Source organism: Micropterus salmoides, unplaced genomic scaffold (assembly GCF_014851395.1).
Source record: "Micropterus salmoides isolate LMB-PRFRI ecotype aquatic unplaced genomic scaffold, ASM1485139v1 Ms_hic_scaffold_2, whole genome shotgun sequence".
Lineage (NCBI taxonomy): Eukaryota > Metazoa > Chordata > Actinopteri > Centrarchiformes > Centrarchidae > Micropterus > Micropterus salmoides.
Genome location: NW_024041150.1, coordinates 11,993,603 through 12,010,226, shown reverse-complemented (window position 1 = coordinate 12,010,226; position 16,624 = coordinate 11,993,603). Strand labels below are relative to the sequence as shown.

The following is a 16,624-nucleotide window of genomic DNA, read 5'->3' as shown; positions in this document are numbered from 1 at the left end:
GGATGAAGGTACTAATAAGTAAAATCAGCTGGAGGAGTGTTTGTTAGGAATGAAAAGCTGCAGGCCCCGAGCTGAGAGATCTCTCACCTCAGGCACCAAGAATCCACCCTTGATCTTTTTGCCAAGCGGCATGGCCAGACTCCACAGGATGAAACAGTCGTGGTGAACGATGGTTGTTATCTGGCCAAAGAACTTGTGGAGGTTCTCTTTGTACTGTTCAAGACACCCCATGCCGTACCTGACATTTAAAACATTTAGAAAACCAAAACATTAGTGAAAATGAAGCAGCAACATCTAGACTGGCATTACTAGAAATGTGTTATTTTATTATATCTAATTATTTTTTGTGTCCTCATCACTGCTAGCTCCACAGTGGACTTGTTGAGGAAGACGACAGCCACGGATTGTTTGGATTGAATTGTTTTCTGATGGGGGAATGTTGTTAAACTGACAGTTATATGTCAAGTTATTACTGGACTCCCTTTTTTTTAATGTCCTCCCACAAGTAATGACAGACGTAAAATAAGATGGTAAATAATATTCATGTACCTAAAATTGACTTATGACCAATGGTTTGCAGTGTGCCGTAGATCCAAGCATGCATCCAAAGACATCAGATCAGTATTGATCATCTTATAAAAGAATTATTCTATCCATCCATCAGTACATTTATCACAGACAGCAGGTTTTTAATTAAAATTTGACCACATCATAAATATTATTGACCTAGCCTGACCATCTATACATGTATAAAATGTATCCACATATTCATTTGAGTTAAATGAAACAATATATAAGCTGGAATTTATTTTTTAACACAAATACATAATAATAGAAACATTTTCTGTATGTGTCTAATACATTTAGTTATTTTCATAATATTGGGTTACTGCGACCAAAATACGTCCTGAGGGCTCAGGAACATTTCACAGGGCAGAAATAAACTTATCAGTTCTATCTGGTGGACAAACTATATAATGGAGACATTTTTTCTAAATGACTTCAAACTCATAATGTTGGCCATGCTGATTTATCGATCCCGCTCTAAATAGAACTGTTGTGATTTTGATTTTCCGTCATGTTGTGCAGCGCCTAGTCCTTCCTGTTGCAGTGAAATATAAATAATCTAACAAGAATAAAAGTTGACTGCCATGCTAGCAGCTCTTTCATGCTGTGCTTAAGCAGAGCAGTGCTTTAAGCTAATGCTAACTTCAGCTAAAGCTTCTGCTAAAATTCTCACCAAGACACCATTACCATGTTTATGGTTTAATATTTACAATGCCCACCTACACAGTACAGCTGAGGCTGATGAATGTCATTAGTTTTGCAGGTATTTGTTCATAAACCAAAGTATTGAACAAATTCAAATTTGGAACTTATGATGGTGCCAGTTGGGAAAAAAAACTCCTAAGTTATACAATTCATTCTGAGGGGATCATGACTGTACCGTAAATTATGACCTTATGATGGTGCTAGAGCAAAGGTCAGATGATCAACTCATCATGAGGGGGAAATGGTTGGTTCATGACTCATTCCTCTGCTTCTATGTGCAGATGTCTATAAAAGTCTCATCCATACGTTGAGACAAGACATGGGTAAGATAGTATTAGCATGCTAGGCTAAGAGTTCATCAGCTGTAACTGTACATCAGCAGAGCACGCAAACACTGTAAACACACCTGCCCAGAAGGTGCTGTTAACCTGTGTCTCTCTGGGGTGTGAGTAAACCAAAACAGTAAAGTTTAACAAGCAGTTTATCTTTACTTAACAGCGAAAGGCCCAAACACCTCCGAGACTCAGCTATCAGGAATCTCAGCTATCTTTTTAATCAAGACATGCCCTATAACTTTAACAACCTTCAAGGACCGCCTTTTTTCCACCTACGTGATATGGCAAAAATCAGTAACATCCTCTCAAAATGATGCAGAAAAACTAGTCCATGCATTTGTTACTTCTAGGCTGGATTACTGCAATTCCTTATCAGGCTGCTTAAATCAGACACTTCAGCTGATCCAGAATGCTGCGACACACGTTCTGACAGGAAAATAGATCATATTTCCCCTGTTTTAGCTTCTCTGCACTGCCTGTAAAATCCAGAATAGGATTTAAAATCATTCTTCTTACCTACAAAGCTCTTAATGGTCAGACACCATCTTATCTTAAAGAGCTCATAGTACCTTACTACCCCACCAGAGCACTGTACTCCCAGAATGCAGGGTTACTTGTGGTTCCTAGAGTCTCCAAAAGTAGACTAGGAGCCAGAGCGTTCAGCTATCAAGCTCCTCTCCTGTGGAACCAGGTTCCAGTTTGTGTTCAGGAGGCAGACACCATCTCCACATTTAAGAGTAGGCTTAAGACTTTCCTCTTTGATAAAGCTTATAGTTAGGGCTGGCTCAGGTGAGTCCTGAACCATCCCTTAGTTATGCTGCTATAGGCCTAGATTGCCGGGGGATTTCCCATGATGCACTGAGCTCCTCTCTCCTCTACTTTCTCTCCCTCTGTATGCAACCTCATCCCATTATTGCATGTTACTAACACAACTTCTTCCCTTTCTGGTAGTCTTGTGCTTTCTCGTCTCTCTCCTCTCTCCTCCTATCACTTCCTGCAGGTTTTCTGGCTCTGGAGTCTGGATCTGTGGCTGGGGGTCACCTGCTGCCCCCGTGTTCCTGCTCGACACCCTCTGCTGCAATTATTGTTACTAGTCCTTTTATTATCATCGATATTACTTTAATTATCAGTACCATTATTCATTTTCTGATCCACTGCTACTTTTACTGTTTCTGTATGGATATTGATATATTAAGATATTGGCTTGCACCCCCACTTCTGCCCTCTCTCTCCCCCTGCCTCTCCCTCTCACCCCTCTCTCCCTCAGAGGCCAGAAACAAGAAACACACAGAAACAGTGTAAATCCAATTTCCATGGAGCAGGAACAGGAGAGACCTGAATGAAACAATGAACCAGCACAGAGTGAGGGGAGCAAACCACTTAAATACAACAAACAGGGGAGAAGAACATGACACACAGGTGAAACCACTAGACAATCAGTGAGGAAAACAACGGAAGTAAAACAAGACAAGAATATAAGGGGTAGACAACTACAAAGTAAAAGAAGAAACAAGAAAAACAGGACCATACCAAACCAGAACCAGGATAAAACAGGTGTTAAACAATGAGCTGAAACTCACTATAAAGCTGCAGATTGAGGCAATAATTCTCTGTAGGTTCATCATTACGAGTGACTCTTTATCTTGCCATTTTATACATAAAAAAATCCATTTTGGCCACTTTAATCCATTTATTCATTATTACAAAATGTTTTAGTTCAGTTTTAGAGCTGAACTAAAAGTAAAATGTTCATCAAATATGACTCAAGTTTAGACTTTTGATCTCAGGACTACAGGCTAAGGCAGAATTGTTAAATGGTTGAACACTGTGAGCTTTAGCTAATGTCAGGCATCCATATTTCATTTGTATTTTCAATTCTGTTTTTTTTTTTTTAACACCAAGTCAGATATATTAGGGCTTTCAGAAATAAAAATTAAAACTTGGACGTTGACATGAACACCAATTAAAAGTCAGAAACTCCCACATGAACTTAGTGAGGCATTAAGTACATCACAGAGCATTAAGTACATCACAGTAGGCATGGAATGAAGTGAAAAAGCTTTCATTCATTCAGCTTTAGTCTATCATTACACATCTGCTTGACATAAAGTGCAATAATTCCTCTACCTGGGCAGAAGAGCAGGAATGTGAATTTGGTCAGGAGAACAAGAGAATGGAGCTCCTACATCATTTTTTCTCAGATGGTGGCTGCTTGAGTAACTTCCATAGGAGTACATGTTCACTGTACAGAATTAATCACCCACTCATCTCCCTCTCACTCTGACTGAGGCTGAACAAGGCTATTAATGAAGTACATACACCAAACAAATGAGTGGAGGACCAGGATGGGCGGTGGCAGACAGACGTTCCAGCGAGCGAGAAAGAAAATCTTGTTTCATCACGATAACTTATGAAACGTCCCTCTCAAGAGATCACTGTTATTTTCAATGCAGACACTGTACAAGAGCTCTTTCAGTCTGCAGAAATGGGTGTAATTTAAATGTAGGCTGAAGCAGTGAGACACGAAACAGCTCCTGGTGTTCTGACGTTCAGAGAGCACCATTTTTCCTGAGGTAATGAAGCTGCCTCTAACTATGCACACCTTGATATATGGTGTTGATCTCCTTAGGCCACACCCTCCCTCATTATACAAATACACATCACCTGGTATGCTTAAATCTAATATGCATTCAAAGTTATACAGCTTGGAGTTGTACAATATGTATAAAAATGATGATATGGTCAAAATACTGACTTGCCTAATAATAGTGTATAGAAGACAGGGTGTATAGAAGACAGGGAATGAGTAGTCTGTAGGTAGAGACATGTACAGCAGAGAGGGTGACACAAACTCCATTGAATTATTTTGACTTTTAACGGCCTTTCGCAAGTCAGGACAACACAATCACACACCAATCTAAATCAATGGCGAGGTGACGGTGGAGATGGTAGCCAACTTCAAGTTCCTGGGCCTGGCGGTGACTGAAAAACTGTCCTGGAGCACCAAGACTGCCTCAGTGATTGGGAAAGCCCAACAGCTATCTACGCTGATCTCACAGCATCATAAGAGACCCCTCACATCCAACACATCACTTGTTTGACGTCCTGAAGGTCTAACCGAGCAGTTGATTGTGTTTGATTGGTGTATGAGTGTTTTCTTTGACGATTTACTTGACTGATTAGAGAGGCTGCTGTCAGTCATTTTAAATGTTTCCATACGCATTCTACCATTTCACAGCAAATATCGTGGGACATTAAGAAGCAAAACTAAAAACTGTAGTTATAAATCTGACAACTCTGCAGAGGAAAGAGAAATAAACTTTTAGCTTCTATAATCCATGTTTAGTCGCTCTGATGGAGCTCAGCATTGATCAGGAGGACGGCTGCTTTACTCCAAACACTTCCACTGTATGAACCTGGACTGTGTGAGAGACCTTCTGGATGTGTAGAAGAACACAGAACATGAACACTAGATCCTGACCCATCCTGTCGGCGTGTCGGACATTTAAATAATCAAAGTTAACGCTGCTGTGCTTTGTGCGTAAATGCACACAGTGTCTCTCTTACTGGGGGGCGCTTCACCATGTTTCACCCACCAGCAATCCACCCGCTATTCACAGTGTTCCTTTTTATGACCCGGCCCGCCTCATTCGCCTGCATTCAAAAATAAAAACATCAGTAATATCAAGGTGAAATGTCATAAAGGAATTTGGCTAGAACAAAAGGGTGAAAGGCAGCAAGTTTGACCTCACATTTGATCATCTTAAACAACTAATTCAACTTACAAAAAGTCCTGCTTCCACTATGAGGTGTACAGCTGCTGGTCATATAATTAGAATATCATCAAAAAGTTGAATAATTTCAGTAATTCCATTCAAAAAGTGAAACTTGTATAATGTATACATTCATTCCACACAGACTGTGTTCATTCCTTTTAATGTTGATGATTATAACTGACAACTAATGAAAACCCCAAAATCAGTATCTCAGAAAATTAGAATATTGTGTAAAGGTTCAATATTGAGGACACCTGGTGCCACACTCTAATCAGCTAATTAACTCAAAACACCTGCAACGGTTAAATGGTCTCTCAGTCTAGTTCTGTAGGCTACACAATCATGGGGAAGACTGCTGACTTGACAGCTGTCCAAAAGACGACCATTGACACCTTGCACAAGGAGGGCAAGACACAAAAGGTCATTGCTAAAGAGGCTGGCTGTTCACAGAGCTCTGTGTCCAAGCACATTAATAGAGAGGCGAAGGGAAGGAAAAGATGTGGCAGAAAAAAGTGTACAAGCAATAGAGATAACCGCACCCTGGAGAGGATTGTGAAACAAAAGCCATTCAAAAATGTGGGGGAGATTCACAAAGAGTGGACTGCAGCTGGAGTCAGAGCTTCAAGAACCACCACGCACAGACATATGCAAGACATGGGTTTCAGCTGTCGCATTCCTTGTGTCAAGCCACTCTTGAACAAGACACAGCGTCAGAAGCGTCTCGCCTGGGCTAAAGACAAAAAGGACTGGACTGCTGCTGAGTGGTCCAAAGTTATGTTCTCTGATGAAAGTAAATTTTGCATTTCCTTTGGAAATCAAGGTCCCAGAGTCTGGAGGAAGAGAGGAGAGGCACAGAATCCACCTTGCTTGAAGTCCAGTGTAAAGTTTCCACAGTCAGTGATGGTTTGGGGTGCCATGTCATCTGCTGGTGTTGGTCCACTGTGTTTTCTGAGGTCCAAGGTCAACACAGCCGTCTACCAGGAAGTTTTAGAGCACTTCATGCTTCCTGCTGCTGACCAACTTTATGGAGATGCAGATTTCATTTTCCAACAGCTTCTTACACCATGCTGTACATGCTCGTACTTTTCAGTTGGCCAACATTTCTAAAAATCCTTTTTTTGTATTGGTCTTAAGTAATATTCTAATTTTCATTACTGAATTTGAGATTTTCATTAGTTGTCAATTTTAATCATCAAAATTAAATGAAATAAACATTATTATTATTACAAATATATCAGTCTGTGTGTAATGAATGAATATAATACCCAAGTATCACTTTTTGAATGGAATTATTGAAATAAATCAACTTTTTGATGATATTCTAATTATATGACCAGCACCTGTATATTCCAGCTGTGTGTCACGCCTCTTTTATACGTCACAACTTCTGCAAAGGACACACGTCCCGCCTCCTCTGTCCTTGAGGTGCATTTTAGGAATTGAGATATCCTTCAAGATGGCGTGCTGAGATCAATTTCTGGGGGAAAATAGTCTTAATTTCCTTGTTTTGATGATGATAAGAACACCACCACTACTCTATTACATTAGTTTTAGCCATTGTCTCACTCACACGTGGCCGTTAAAGTAATCAGAAAATATGAAACGGCTGAACGTTACATGACACATGGTGGGGAGCTCCCAGTGACTGAAAAATGGCTTGAAATTGGATCCCAGGCAGCTGGCAGCCAAAGAGCCTCAGGCTGGGAGCAGCCATTCTGAGTAGCTGGCACTGTCCCAGTGTGCTCGTTCTGTGTGCTTTATTAAGGTGTGCTCTGCTACATACACTTTCAACAGCTCCCGGGTGACTAGACGTATGGACCAGAAGGACACTTTCACCAAACTGCATAACTCTAGTCTGCAACGCTTCAAATCTGGTTCCCGTAAGAACAGGGAGAGGATGGTAAGCTCTCATTAAACATTTTTATAATAATTGGAACTTCAAAAAAAAAAAAAAAAAAAAAAAAAAAAAAAAAAAGAGATTGCTGTTCAGAATATTTCTTAGGTGTCTTATTTGATGTAACAGGGAAAGGTAAGACAGGTCTAGCTTGGAGTAATGTAGCTGACCCCATAAGTGTTTGCATTATAGCTTTAGGTATTTCTCACACGTCCTCATCAAGAAGACAACAATAGACTGATTAGCTAGAGACAGTAGCTCAGACGTCAGTCTAGCAGATATCAGTGTTCTCTGGGAATCTTACAAGGTTGAGCCATACAAGAATGTTTACAAGAACTAACTGGCTCCACAGATTAGAGTACAACTCTTGGATAGTGAGAGATTCCAATATGACGAAGCGTTGGAATCTAAACATCAGATGTTCTAGGTGAAGGTGACTTAATAGAGAAACCTACAGGCACTAGGGGGAAAAGAGAAACATAAAAGGGACCACAAGATGTTATCCTTCAGATTTGGTGTTGGCATTTGACATGTTCTCATGTTGTAGGCCAGCACTGTGTCTCCTCGGCCGGGCTCAATAAACCATGCTATGTTAAGTCTTCATCAGTCTCCAAAACTTCTTCACACCTGACAGCGGGCTCACAATAATTCTCAACAATTGCCAATAAAATAAATTAATACATCTTTAGTCACCAGACTGTAGTTTCAGTCAATGTCCCACCCAGAGCATTGGCTACAAGTCCCGAGTAATAGCATCAGTCCATCAGTCTGGGTAAAGAGCAAAGCATTCGCAGACTGCCTCTTATGGTTTATTTCTACTATGTGTCCAGTTTCCCAGTTATAGCACTGAAAATGCACACTATAACATTGTCCAGGGACAATGTTTCATTTGCAGTGCCTCCACACTGCTTTCTGCAAGACAGAAAATGCAAACTCGTCCACTGGCAAAGTGAAAGGGGAAAAAACCTACCTGTGTGTGAGTTTTGGTGTAAAACTTGGTATAAGATTTTCATTTTTACTGCAACTGTACAGCATATCGGTTCCAAATATTGGTTATAGGTCAGCCTTGAAAATGTTTTTCTTCCTTTTAATAACAAACTATTAACAGTAGCTTACATTTTATAAACACGTTGATATTTTTGGAATGACTAAATGTCATCAGTTGGACTTTAACTTCAGCTTTATTGTTGTTGTCCATTAAGCTTTGGCTCAATATCGTCTTCAGTAAGTAACTTTTATAAAAATAACTGTCATATTTCCTAAACGGTCACTATGTTCTGACAGTAGGACATGAGACAGATAATCTGTGACCTCCTACTGTTCCTAATGCCATTTGCAAGAATCCACTGCTCCCTAATGTTAATCACCGTTCTTGCATACGCTGCACAGCCCCCGTCCTCGCACATGCTCTCACTCAGTCAACATCTTCAGAATTCTGAAAAAGTCGGAGAAATAACCTGCAGCAGTGAAAGAACTTCCCATCCCTCCTTTACCAACAGCAGCCTATAGCATAAAGCATACATGACCATGTCCCGGCTCCACACAGAGCTTCGAGCTCACCGTCATGCCGCTCTGTCGATTAGTGGCATGAGGACACTTTTCTCACTGTCAGAAATATTCTCTATAAAACAATACACCTGGGAAAAAAAATAATAATAACAACTCAAGACAGTGTGGCTTTTCTGCTTAATGCTTAAAGGCCTACTGCTTCTTTGATAGTTAATATCTATATAGTTAATATATGTAAATTGTCAGACATGTCGTATTTATCACGGCGCTCTCCCTGGAGAAATATTGTCAAATTGTTGAAAAAAGCGATCTCAGAAAGAAGCAGACTGTTGTGCATTTGAAGGTTTTATTCAGGCTGTCCAACTGATGTGAAACAAATAAGGACAGAAGCTAAAGTCTACCGATCACAGGGTAAAAGTGAACCACTTCATCACCTGACTATTGAGAAAGAGGAAAACGATATTAAGGATCAACATCGTTCCTGTGCAGCTTGGCAGGTCTCTATTCACGATTACGATCATTAAAAAGCAGAGCAGTGGGGTTATATAATGTTACATTCAGTAGTAAGTTAGCTAGCGTTAGCTAACTTACATTACATTAGGGACAATCCACAGCCTACATCTTTCTGGATTTGTTTTAGGTTTCGGAAAGAGAATAAATCGTACTTCTCGTCAACCTCTCTGGGTAGCGACTGTAACTATTACAAGTGCCCCAGGAACAGTATCTTGGAACAATACAGCAAAAAAACAACTAGAAAACGACATCTTTTACATTTGAGTCAGAGTAGGACGCCTCAGAGCAAGTCCAATACCGTGCTGTGATTGGCCAGCTAAAGCAATGTGTCACCCTTGTGCTGATAACACAAATGTTAGACTTAATTTAATACTTTATTTCTCTAAACAGTGGAATAGAACGGATAAAAGTAGGGTTGGGTGGAGTGATCCTCACCAGCTACTAATCTGGTATCGATACCTTTAAAAAATATATATATAATAAAATGATATGAATACAATAACGTGGGCGGGCCGCATCAATTAAACGTTTTTAGTGCTTTTGTATGATGTTTGTCCCAAAAAACAGCTCCGCCAGCTCCGTGTCACATGACTGTGGACACCTATGTGACATGAGAACTGAGCATGGCATGCCATCCCAAACGTACAGACTGAGAAACAAAACGGCACACGCTTCTGCATCAAACGTGTGAGAGAATGAAACAAAGCATGGACAAGAAAGTGTCACATATAGTTTCAGTTGCTCTGGAAAAGACACAGGATGAAGAAATCTTTAAGTACAAACTGTTTGAGGTTATTGGTATTTCATTCATATTTATAATCATTTATTAAATAATATTACTGTAAATTACTGGACTATTTTTTAACACTTATTAGCACAAACACTGTTAGTTAAATGTTCTCATCTGATAATGTGAGAAAAGCAAATATGATTCACGAGAGCCAATCATTCATGAATCTCATTGTTTTATTGGTGTTAAGGTGCTGCACCCTTTTTTCACCTCTTTACGGATATATATTATATGGAGGCAGGATCGTGTGAATGCTTGTGTTAAATTAGTAGCAGGGATGCCCCCCAGGAAAGAAAACAGACAATAGACACATTTTGAAGACCAGACAAAAACCTTTACAGCATCCGCTGGGAAAGAAAGGTCATCAACCAGTAGTCAGTGGATGACTGGAGTAAGATCAAGGATGCTGTTCACGTCTGACGCCATCTTTGAATAGACAGGGGTCACCACCTCCCTCCATATACAACATTCTGTTATCACTTGACGAAGTGTTTATGGATAGAATAAGTAGCTATATTACCTGGTGATGTCCCACACACAGGAGCTGATGATAATGACATCAGGTTTGAGCCCTTGCCTGAAGTCCTCCAGGATGCTCTCCATGTACGGTGAGTAGATCCGTGTCAGGAAATAGAAACGCAGCAGGTGGTGGTCAGAGCGGTACTGTCGAACCTCTCTGTACTCTGTACCGTTAGTCATGGGACCTGATCGACCTCCCTCCACCAGACTGTCCTGCTCAAAGGAAAACTCCCCCTGGACCACAGAAAGAGAGCCATTAAACACCAGTGTCCCTGCACAGAAACCACAGTGTTTCTCCTTCCATAACACAAGCGCATTCCAACCAAAGAGTGATTATTCAGATTGTTAGAGGCCAGTGGCTGTATTCACAAATACGCTTATCTCACCACTAGAACGGCATTATAAATTCCTTACTAAGAATTTCCTCTTAAGAGCTCTTCACAAAGCTGCTGAATGCATATCTTACTACAATGAAAGTTGATCCTGTTGTTGAGAATTACATCATGTTTCATGAATCAACTGATGAATCAATGTCTACACTGATTAGTTACCAGGTGACTGGTCTGTGTCAGTCAATGGGAAATAAATAATAATAAGTTGTGTCACAGATTGTATACATGAAACATTACATGATAAATCAATATTTTACTAATATTGGAATCTGCATATTGATGTCTAGCAGCAGAAACAAGTTGTGAACACAACATTGGCATATTGTCACCATTTAGGTGGATATGGTGAACTTGACACCTACTTGATTATGTAATTTTTTGGTATCTCTGTTTAAACAGCCAATAAATGAAAATTAAAAACGAAACAAGAGACAGAAAACAGTTCCATCAATTATGAGTGTTCCCATTGCAAAGTTTGTCTACTAGAGGCTCTCTGCAACACACAAATCCATAATCAGCTCTACTTTTGTTCAAAGTACTATTCATAAAAATTAGAAAAATATATATTTTAAACTGCATTATGTCATGTTATCTGGTTTTGTTTTCTCAATTACACATACATGTTAAAAAAAAAAACACAACATAAAGATTATTTCTAACAAAAAAAAAAAAGCATTGCAACCTATCAAAAACCACACATTGGTGAGCACAACAAGCAATCCTCCTAAGTCACCGATAACCATTAAGATCAAATTTCTTGGTACCTGCCTAACTTGGGCAAAAACAAAAGATGTGCCGGAAGAACTTTCAGTGAACCTCAGCCATTTGCCCAAGGACCTGAAATTCACTGTGGGGTACAGTGGGTTTATCAGAGCCTGTTCGCTGAAAACAGCTGCCTGCTGTGGCCGAAAATGAAATGAAAAAAGCTAACAATAAGCTGAAGATTCAGTTAGTAATTCTCTGTAGGGTAATCACTACGGGCGACCACTATCACATTGTTTTATATGGTAGTTTGATAACATTGTCTCCTCTGATGAATTGCCACCTTCCGTGGTAGAGGGCTTTTCTTGTCCCTGCAATCCTGGGAGCTGTGTTGTCATTGGCTCCTGGTAGGGTCTCCCAAGGTAAATTGGTCCCAGGGATAGGGGCCAGTCTAAGACCCATTCACAGACCATTTGTAAAATTGGCCAAGAAGGAGCTGCAGCACCTCACCTGGAACAGGGATACAGAGGCCCGCTCCCGGAGACAGATAGACAGGGAGGGAGGGAAGCTTGACGGCAAGCATCCGGTGGCCGGGCCTTGGACCCACTGGGCTAACCACTGGGCTAACCCTCATTTACAGGGTGTTTAGGGACTCAGCAAGTCAAGAACTACTTTTAGTCAGAGGATGCAAATATGGTCCCATTAAGGAGTAAAACTATTCAGTAATTCACAGAAAGATTATGTATTTTTCTGATTTTCTTCAAATCATCTTGGGGCCCCTCAGATTTGTATAGGTCCATTTTAATTGCCACTATATAACACAAATAAAGCATGTCCTGGCACTTTTGGAAGACTTTATTTCCATTTGATAAAGACGAAATGAGGAATGGAATTCAGAGGCCTTGAAGTCAACAAAAAGAAGAGAGAGTAGGTTTTTAAGTGTGACCTTAGGTATGTTAATGTTGTTTCAAGTGAATAAAAGGTTGGGGAAAGATTTACTTTGGACTTGAGCTGAGACAGAGTCAAGTACTGATCCCTCTGAAGCAGCAGAACCAGGTCTTTGTACATGGAGCGCTGCACTGAAATCAAAGAACAAAAAGCAACAGGCTTCACTTACATCGAGTAGCAGCAAAACCTCAAAGATGACAGTCAATTAAGATGAAAAATAAAAGCTTGAAAAGGAGCAGAGCCATGGGCAGAGCTACTAGAAATATAAGATTCTGCTTCTGCTAACTGAACATGGGACTATGAATCCAGGCTGGCACATTCTCTCGTTCACGAATTTAATCCTAAAATATTTCAGGAAACATTTTAGTATTTAGACAACAGAGAGAACAGGATTTAGATCTTTCAAACACAATCTCACAATGTCAATCTCAACAGATACAAATACAGTTATAAATATAACATGTATCTCACCTGAGCCACCAAGAACCGCCACGAACTTGTTGTGCAGAAGCTGCCTGGCTTGACTCCGCGTCACAAATGTCCTCATAGCTGCAAAGCGGCCAGTTTCCAGGTGTGTGGAGGGAGGAGACTGTCTGAAGGGACACATAATTGATTTAATATCATTTGCACATTTTACTGTTTACATTCCCTAATCCTTCTTTCATCCATGCAGCATGAAATGAATGAGTTGGCTTCACGGTGTTAATTGCATATTTTGATTACAATTAGCTCCAAACGCTGTTAAAAAACATAAAGATCTTTTATCAAAAAATATAAAATTATAGAATTGCTACAGTGACGTACCTACCCTTATGCTATTTTAAAAACTTTCTCATGCATTATTAGTTTTAAGTTACAACACAACCCAAACACAGTTCAAAAATATTGCAATTAAAAGACTTATCATGCATGGTGTTACCTGAGATGTAGGCCGTGCAGGCTGCCAGATCCGCTCTGCACACGCGCGTGCTTTTTCCTGTCCGATTTGTATCACGCATGTGTGAACATTGTCCTTGCCGACCGGCAGCCAGCGAGTTAAAAAAAAACACAAAACTTTATTAACAACATAACACTACAATAAAATACTAATAAGAATACAGAGTATATGAGAACAAATAAAATAATCACAAAACACAAGCAATAAAAGGCAGAAATAAATTGTACAAACATACACAAGACAGAACACAGTAAACAGTAAATAAAAACTACAACTTATAAATGTAAAAAATAAATATTGCAAACCATCTTCAATCATGTGGGAATATTGTGTAGAATATCTCTCAAGAGATATTTAAAGCGTTTTTGTTTTTAGATAGACAGAATGTCTGAAATTATATGGTAAAGACTTTTTTTTTTTTAAGTCTGAAGTTCAGCGAGTTTATGTAACCGGAAACCACTGGCAGTTCACAGGGAGAGTCTGTTCAAAGAATATTTAAAGGATACTGGTGCTAGTTTTAAACCTGGTCCCTATTTTCACTTATTTTGGTGCTGATATTACTAGGAAGGAAGTTTTGGAATCTGTGCAGCAGAGGGCTTTAGTCAGCAGTCACAAACCAGCTGCAGTGGCTGCAATGTATTCCTTCAGTGCAATTGTGCCCATCAAAATTACATCCACAAAAAAATCTTCTTTTTGCCACAGACATGTTCAGACTGTTACACAAGGTGGTTGATAACATCATGGAAAGACACCTGGATGTGTGACTCCTCACTGCAAAAACTAAAATCTAAGTAAGTTAGATTAATTAATTATCTTAATTCAAGGCAAAATATACTTGTTTTTTGTCTGACAAGATATTTCGTCTTACCAGGCGGCTTTTGTGTTAGAGAATTTCACTTGTTTCAAGTTTTTTTGTCCTTAAGTAGCAAGTGAAATATTCTTGTTCGGAGATAATTTTGCTTATTTTAAATAATATAATAATAACTTTTCTTCCTTGTTTCTGAGAGCTCAGTCTTTGCTGTGCTGATGACAACATTTGATGATGTTGATTTAACAAGCAACTGCTCAAGGACAATTCTAAACCCTAAGTAGAGGCAAGGAAGACAACTGTGAGTCAGAGTTGGACAGAGGAGTTTCTTGTTTTGGAGTAATATGAGTAAATAAAATCTTTCTAGCAGTTCCTCTACAGACACAACAAACTCCCTAGTTTCCACCGGCAAGTTCCTGCAACAACTGGGCTCTAGCATGCTGCATATTAACAGGCCCCGCAGCTTTACTCATATTCACGGATGTGGTTCTCCTGAGTGGCTGCCTTTCGGAACATATGCCAGTACTGTATATCTGCTGTAGCTTCATCTGTTTCCACTTTGACTGTTTTTATTGATGGTTTGACACTCAGATGGGTGTAAGTGGGCAGGAGAAGCAGAGAAATAAAACTGGGAATGGGGGGAGGGTTAGGAATTTTTGTAAACATGGTCTAGTGCAAGAGGGGCCAAACAACATCTTGCGGGCCACCTGTGAATTTTTTTTAAAATAAACTAGACTATGGCTTGAGCTTATGTCTAATAAATTGCACTGTATGTACACTGCACATCCTAGTTTAAACCCTGTCACTCAAAGCTGTCATAGTCATCTTGACCTCAGCTGTCAAACATGGCCTAACCAAAAAGACAGAAGATAGTGAGTAAATGCAGAAAAACTCTAAATTTGGCATGTGACTATTTATATTTCCCATATTCAGCTGTTAGAGAGGCAGGAAGAGAACCGAATCTCAATGTCCCCCCTAAACCCTAAGCCCTGAATCTTCACAGAATTTACTGACGTCGCCTGGTAAGTGATTGAGTGCAAGAGGCTGCAAGGTCTCAAAATGCTATAAATAGGAATAAAACTTTTTTTGTTAACAATGTTAACATCAGGGTTGGTTGCTCCTTCCATGCTTGTTTGTTCACCGATCTTCTTTCTTCTCTTATAAGGCGGGTTTGCCGTGATTTTCCCCTCCCTTCTGGGCATCCCCTGGTAACCGATGTGTTTCACGTCACATTGCTATGAACTGTAGCCCATTCACTCAGACAAAGTCTGAAGAAATGTGCACTTACAAAAAGTTGCAAAAAGAACTAAAAATTTCTGAAAGAAAGCACTCGCACACTTGATGATTTGACAGTGGGGCAGCCCTGAGCCCTCATGGACTCAGCAGGAACGATCGTCAAAGTCTGTGAGTCTGTGAGTGTGGGCCAGAGTGTAAATGAATCAGCACAAAGATAGTCTTCCTCGTTGAACTTATTAAACTTACTTTATTAAAAACACCATCCGGTTGTTTTGTCATGTGACTGCTGATGACCTCATACAGTACATACAGTAGTGCTTTTTTGAATTAGTATCTGGAGGAATGTAAACAGCAGCAACAAACACACAGGTGAATTATCTGGGCAGATGATATAGTCAACATAAAAGCAATCATTTCCATGATTTATACCTACTTCTCCTACTGTGACATGTCAAACTGTCTGTGAAAAGGGTCAGTAGAGAGGAATCTGTCCCACCCACTTCAGGCAGCAACAATAGGTGGGGAATCAGCACTACAGAGAACCTGACATGGTCATCTCACATCTCCACGCTGGTGAAGAAAGCTCTTAAAAGACTGTATTTCTTAAGGAAGCAAAATTTCTGTGCCAAATTCTTCTTTTACAGGGGAGCAATAGAAAGCATCCTGACTGGAACATCACAAACTGGCATCCACACCTAAGGACAATTTGGGAGACACCAATTAACCTACCACACCACCACACCACCTGCATCAGGGAGTTACAAACTTTATTTCACTAAATCTAGCTGCCTACCTGGAGACTGAAAGAATCTGATATGTTGGCAGCTGTTCAAATGGTCCAAGCTACTGACCAGTTATGATGGCCGCAACTTTGTAAATTTCTCACATCACAAATCCAAATGCTGTTTCATACACACTAAGTGGATTTCCCAAAATAAAAAGTATTCCTTTCACATGACGTGTTATTATCAATTCTGCACCAGACACAAGTCA

General features: G+C 39.9%; 1 protein-coding gene across 3 annotated transcripts in view; it reads right to left on the bottom strand.

Annotated features, from left to right (window-relative positions):
* The window catches only part of LOC119913329 (PC-esterase domain-containing protein 1A-like), a 33,770-nt gene extending 20,129 nt beyond the window's left edge, over nt 1-13,641 (bottom strand). The window contains exons 1-5 of one of the 3 annotated variants that reach the window (XM_038732735.1): nt 13,570-13,641; nt 13,122-13,243; nt 12,702-12,781; nt 10,610-10,842; nt 88-238 (exon numbers count right to left, since the gene is read on the bottom strand). In XM_038732735.1, the coding sequence (XP_038588663.1) occupies nt 88-238; nt 10,610-10,842; nt 12,702-12,781; nt 13,122-13,197 (540 nt within the window). In that variant the 5' untranslated portion in view covers nt 13,198-13,243; nt 13,570-13,641. Of the gene's footprint in view, nt 1-87; nt 239-10,609; nt 10,843-12,701; nt 12,782-13,121; nt 13,244-13,569 lie in introns of those variants that run through there. The other 2 variants (XM_038732736.1, XM_038732737.1) reach the window with 2 other exon arrangements.
* Between the last annotated feature and the right edge of the window lie 2,983 nt (nt 13,642-16,624).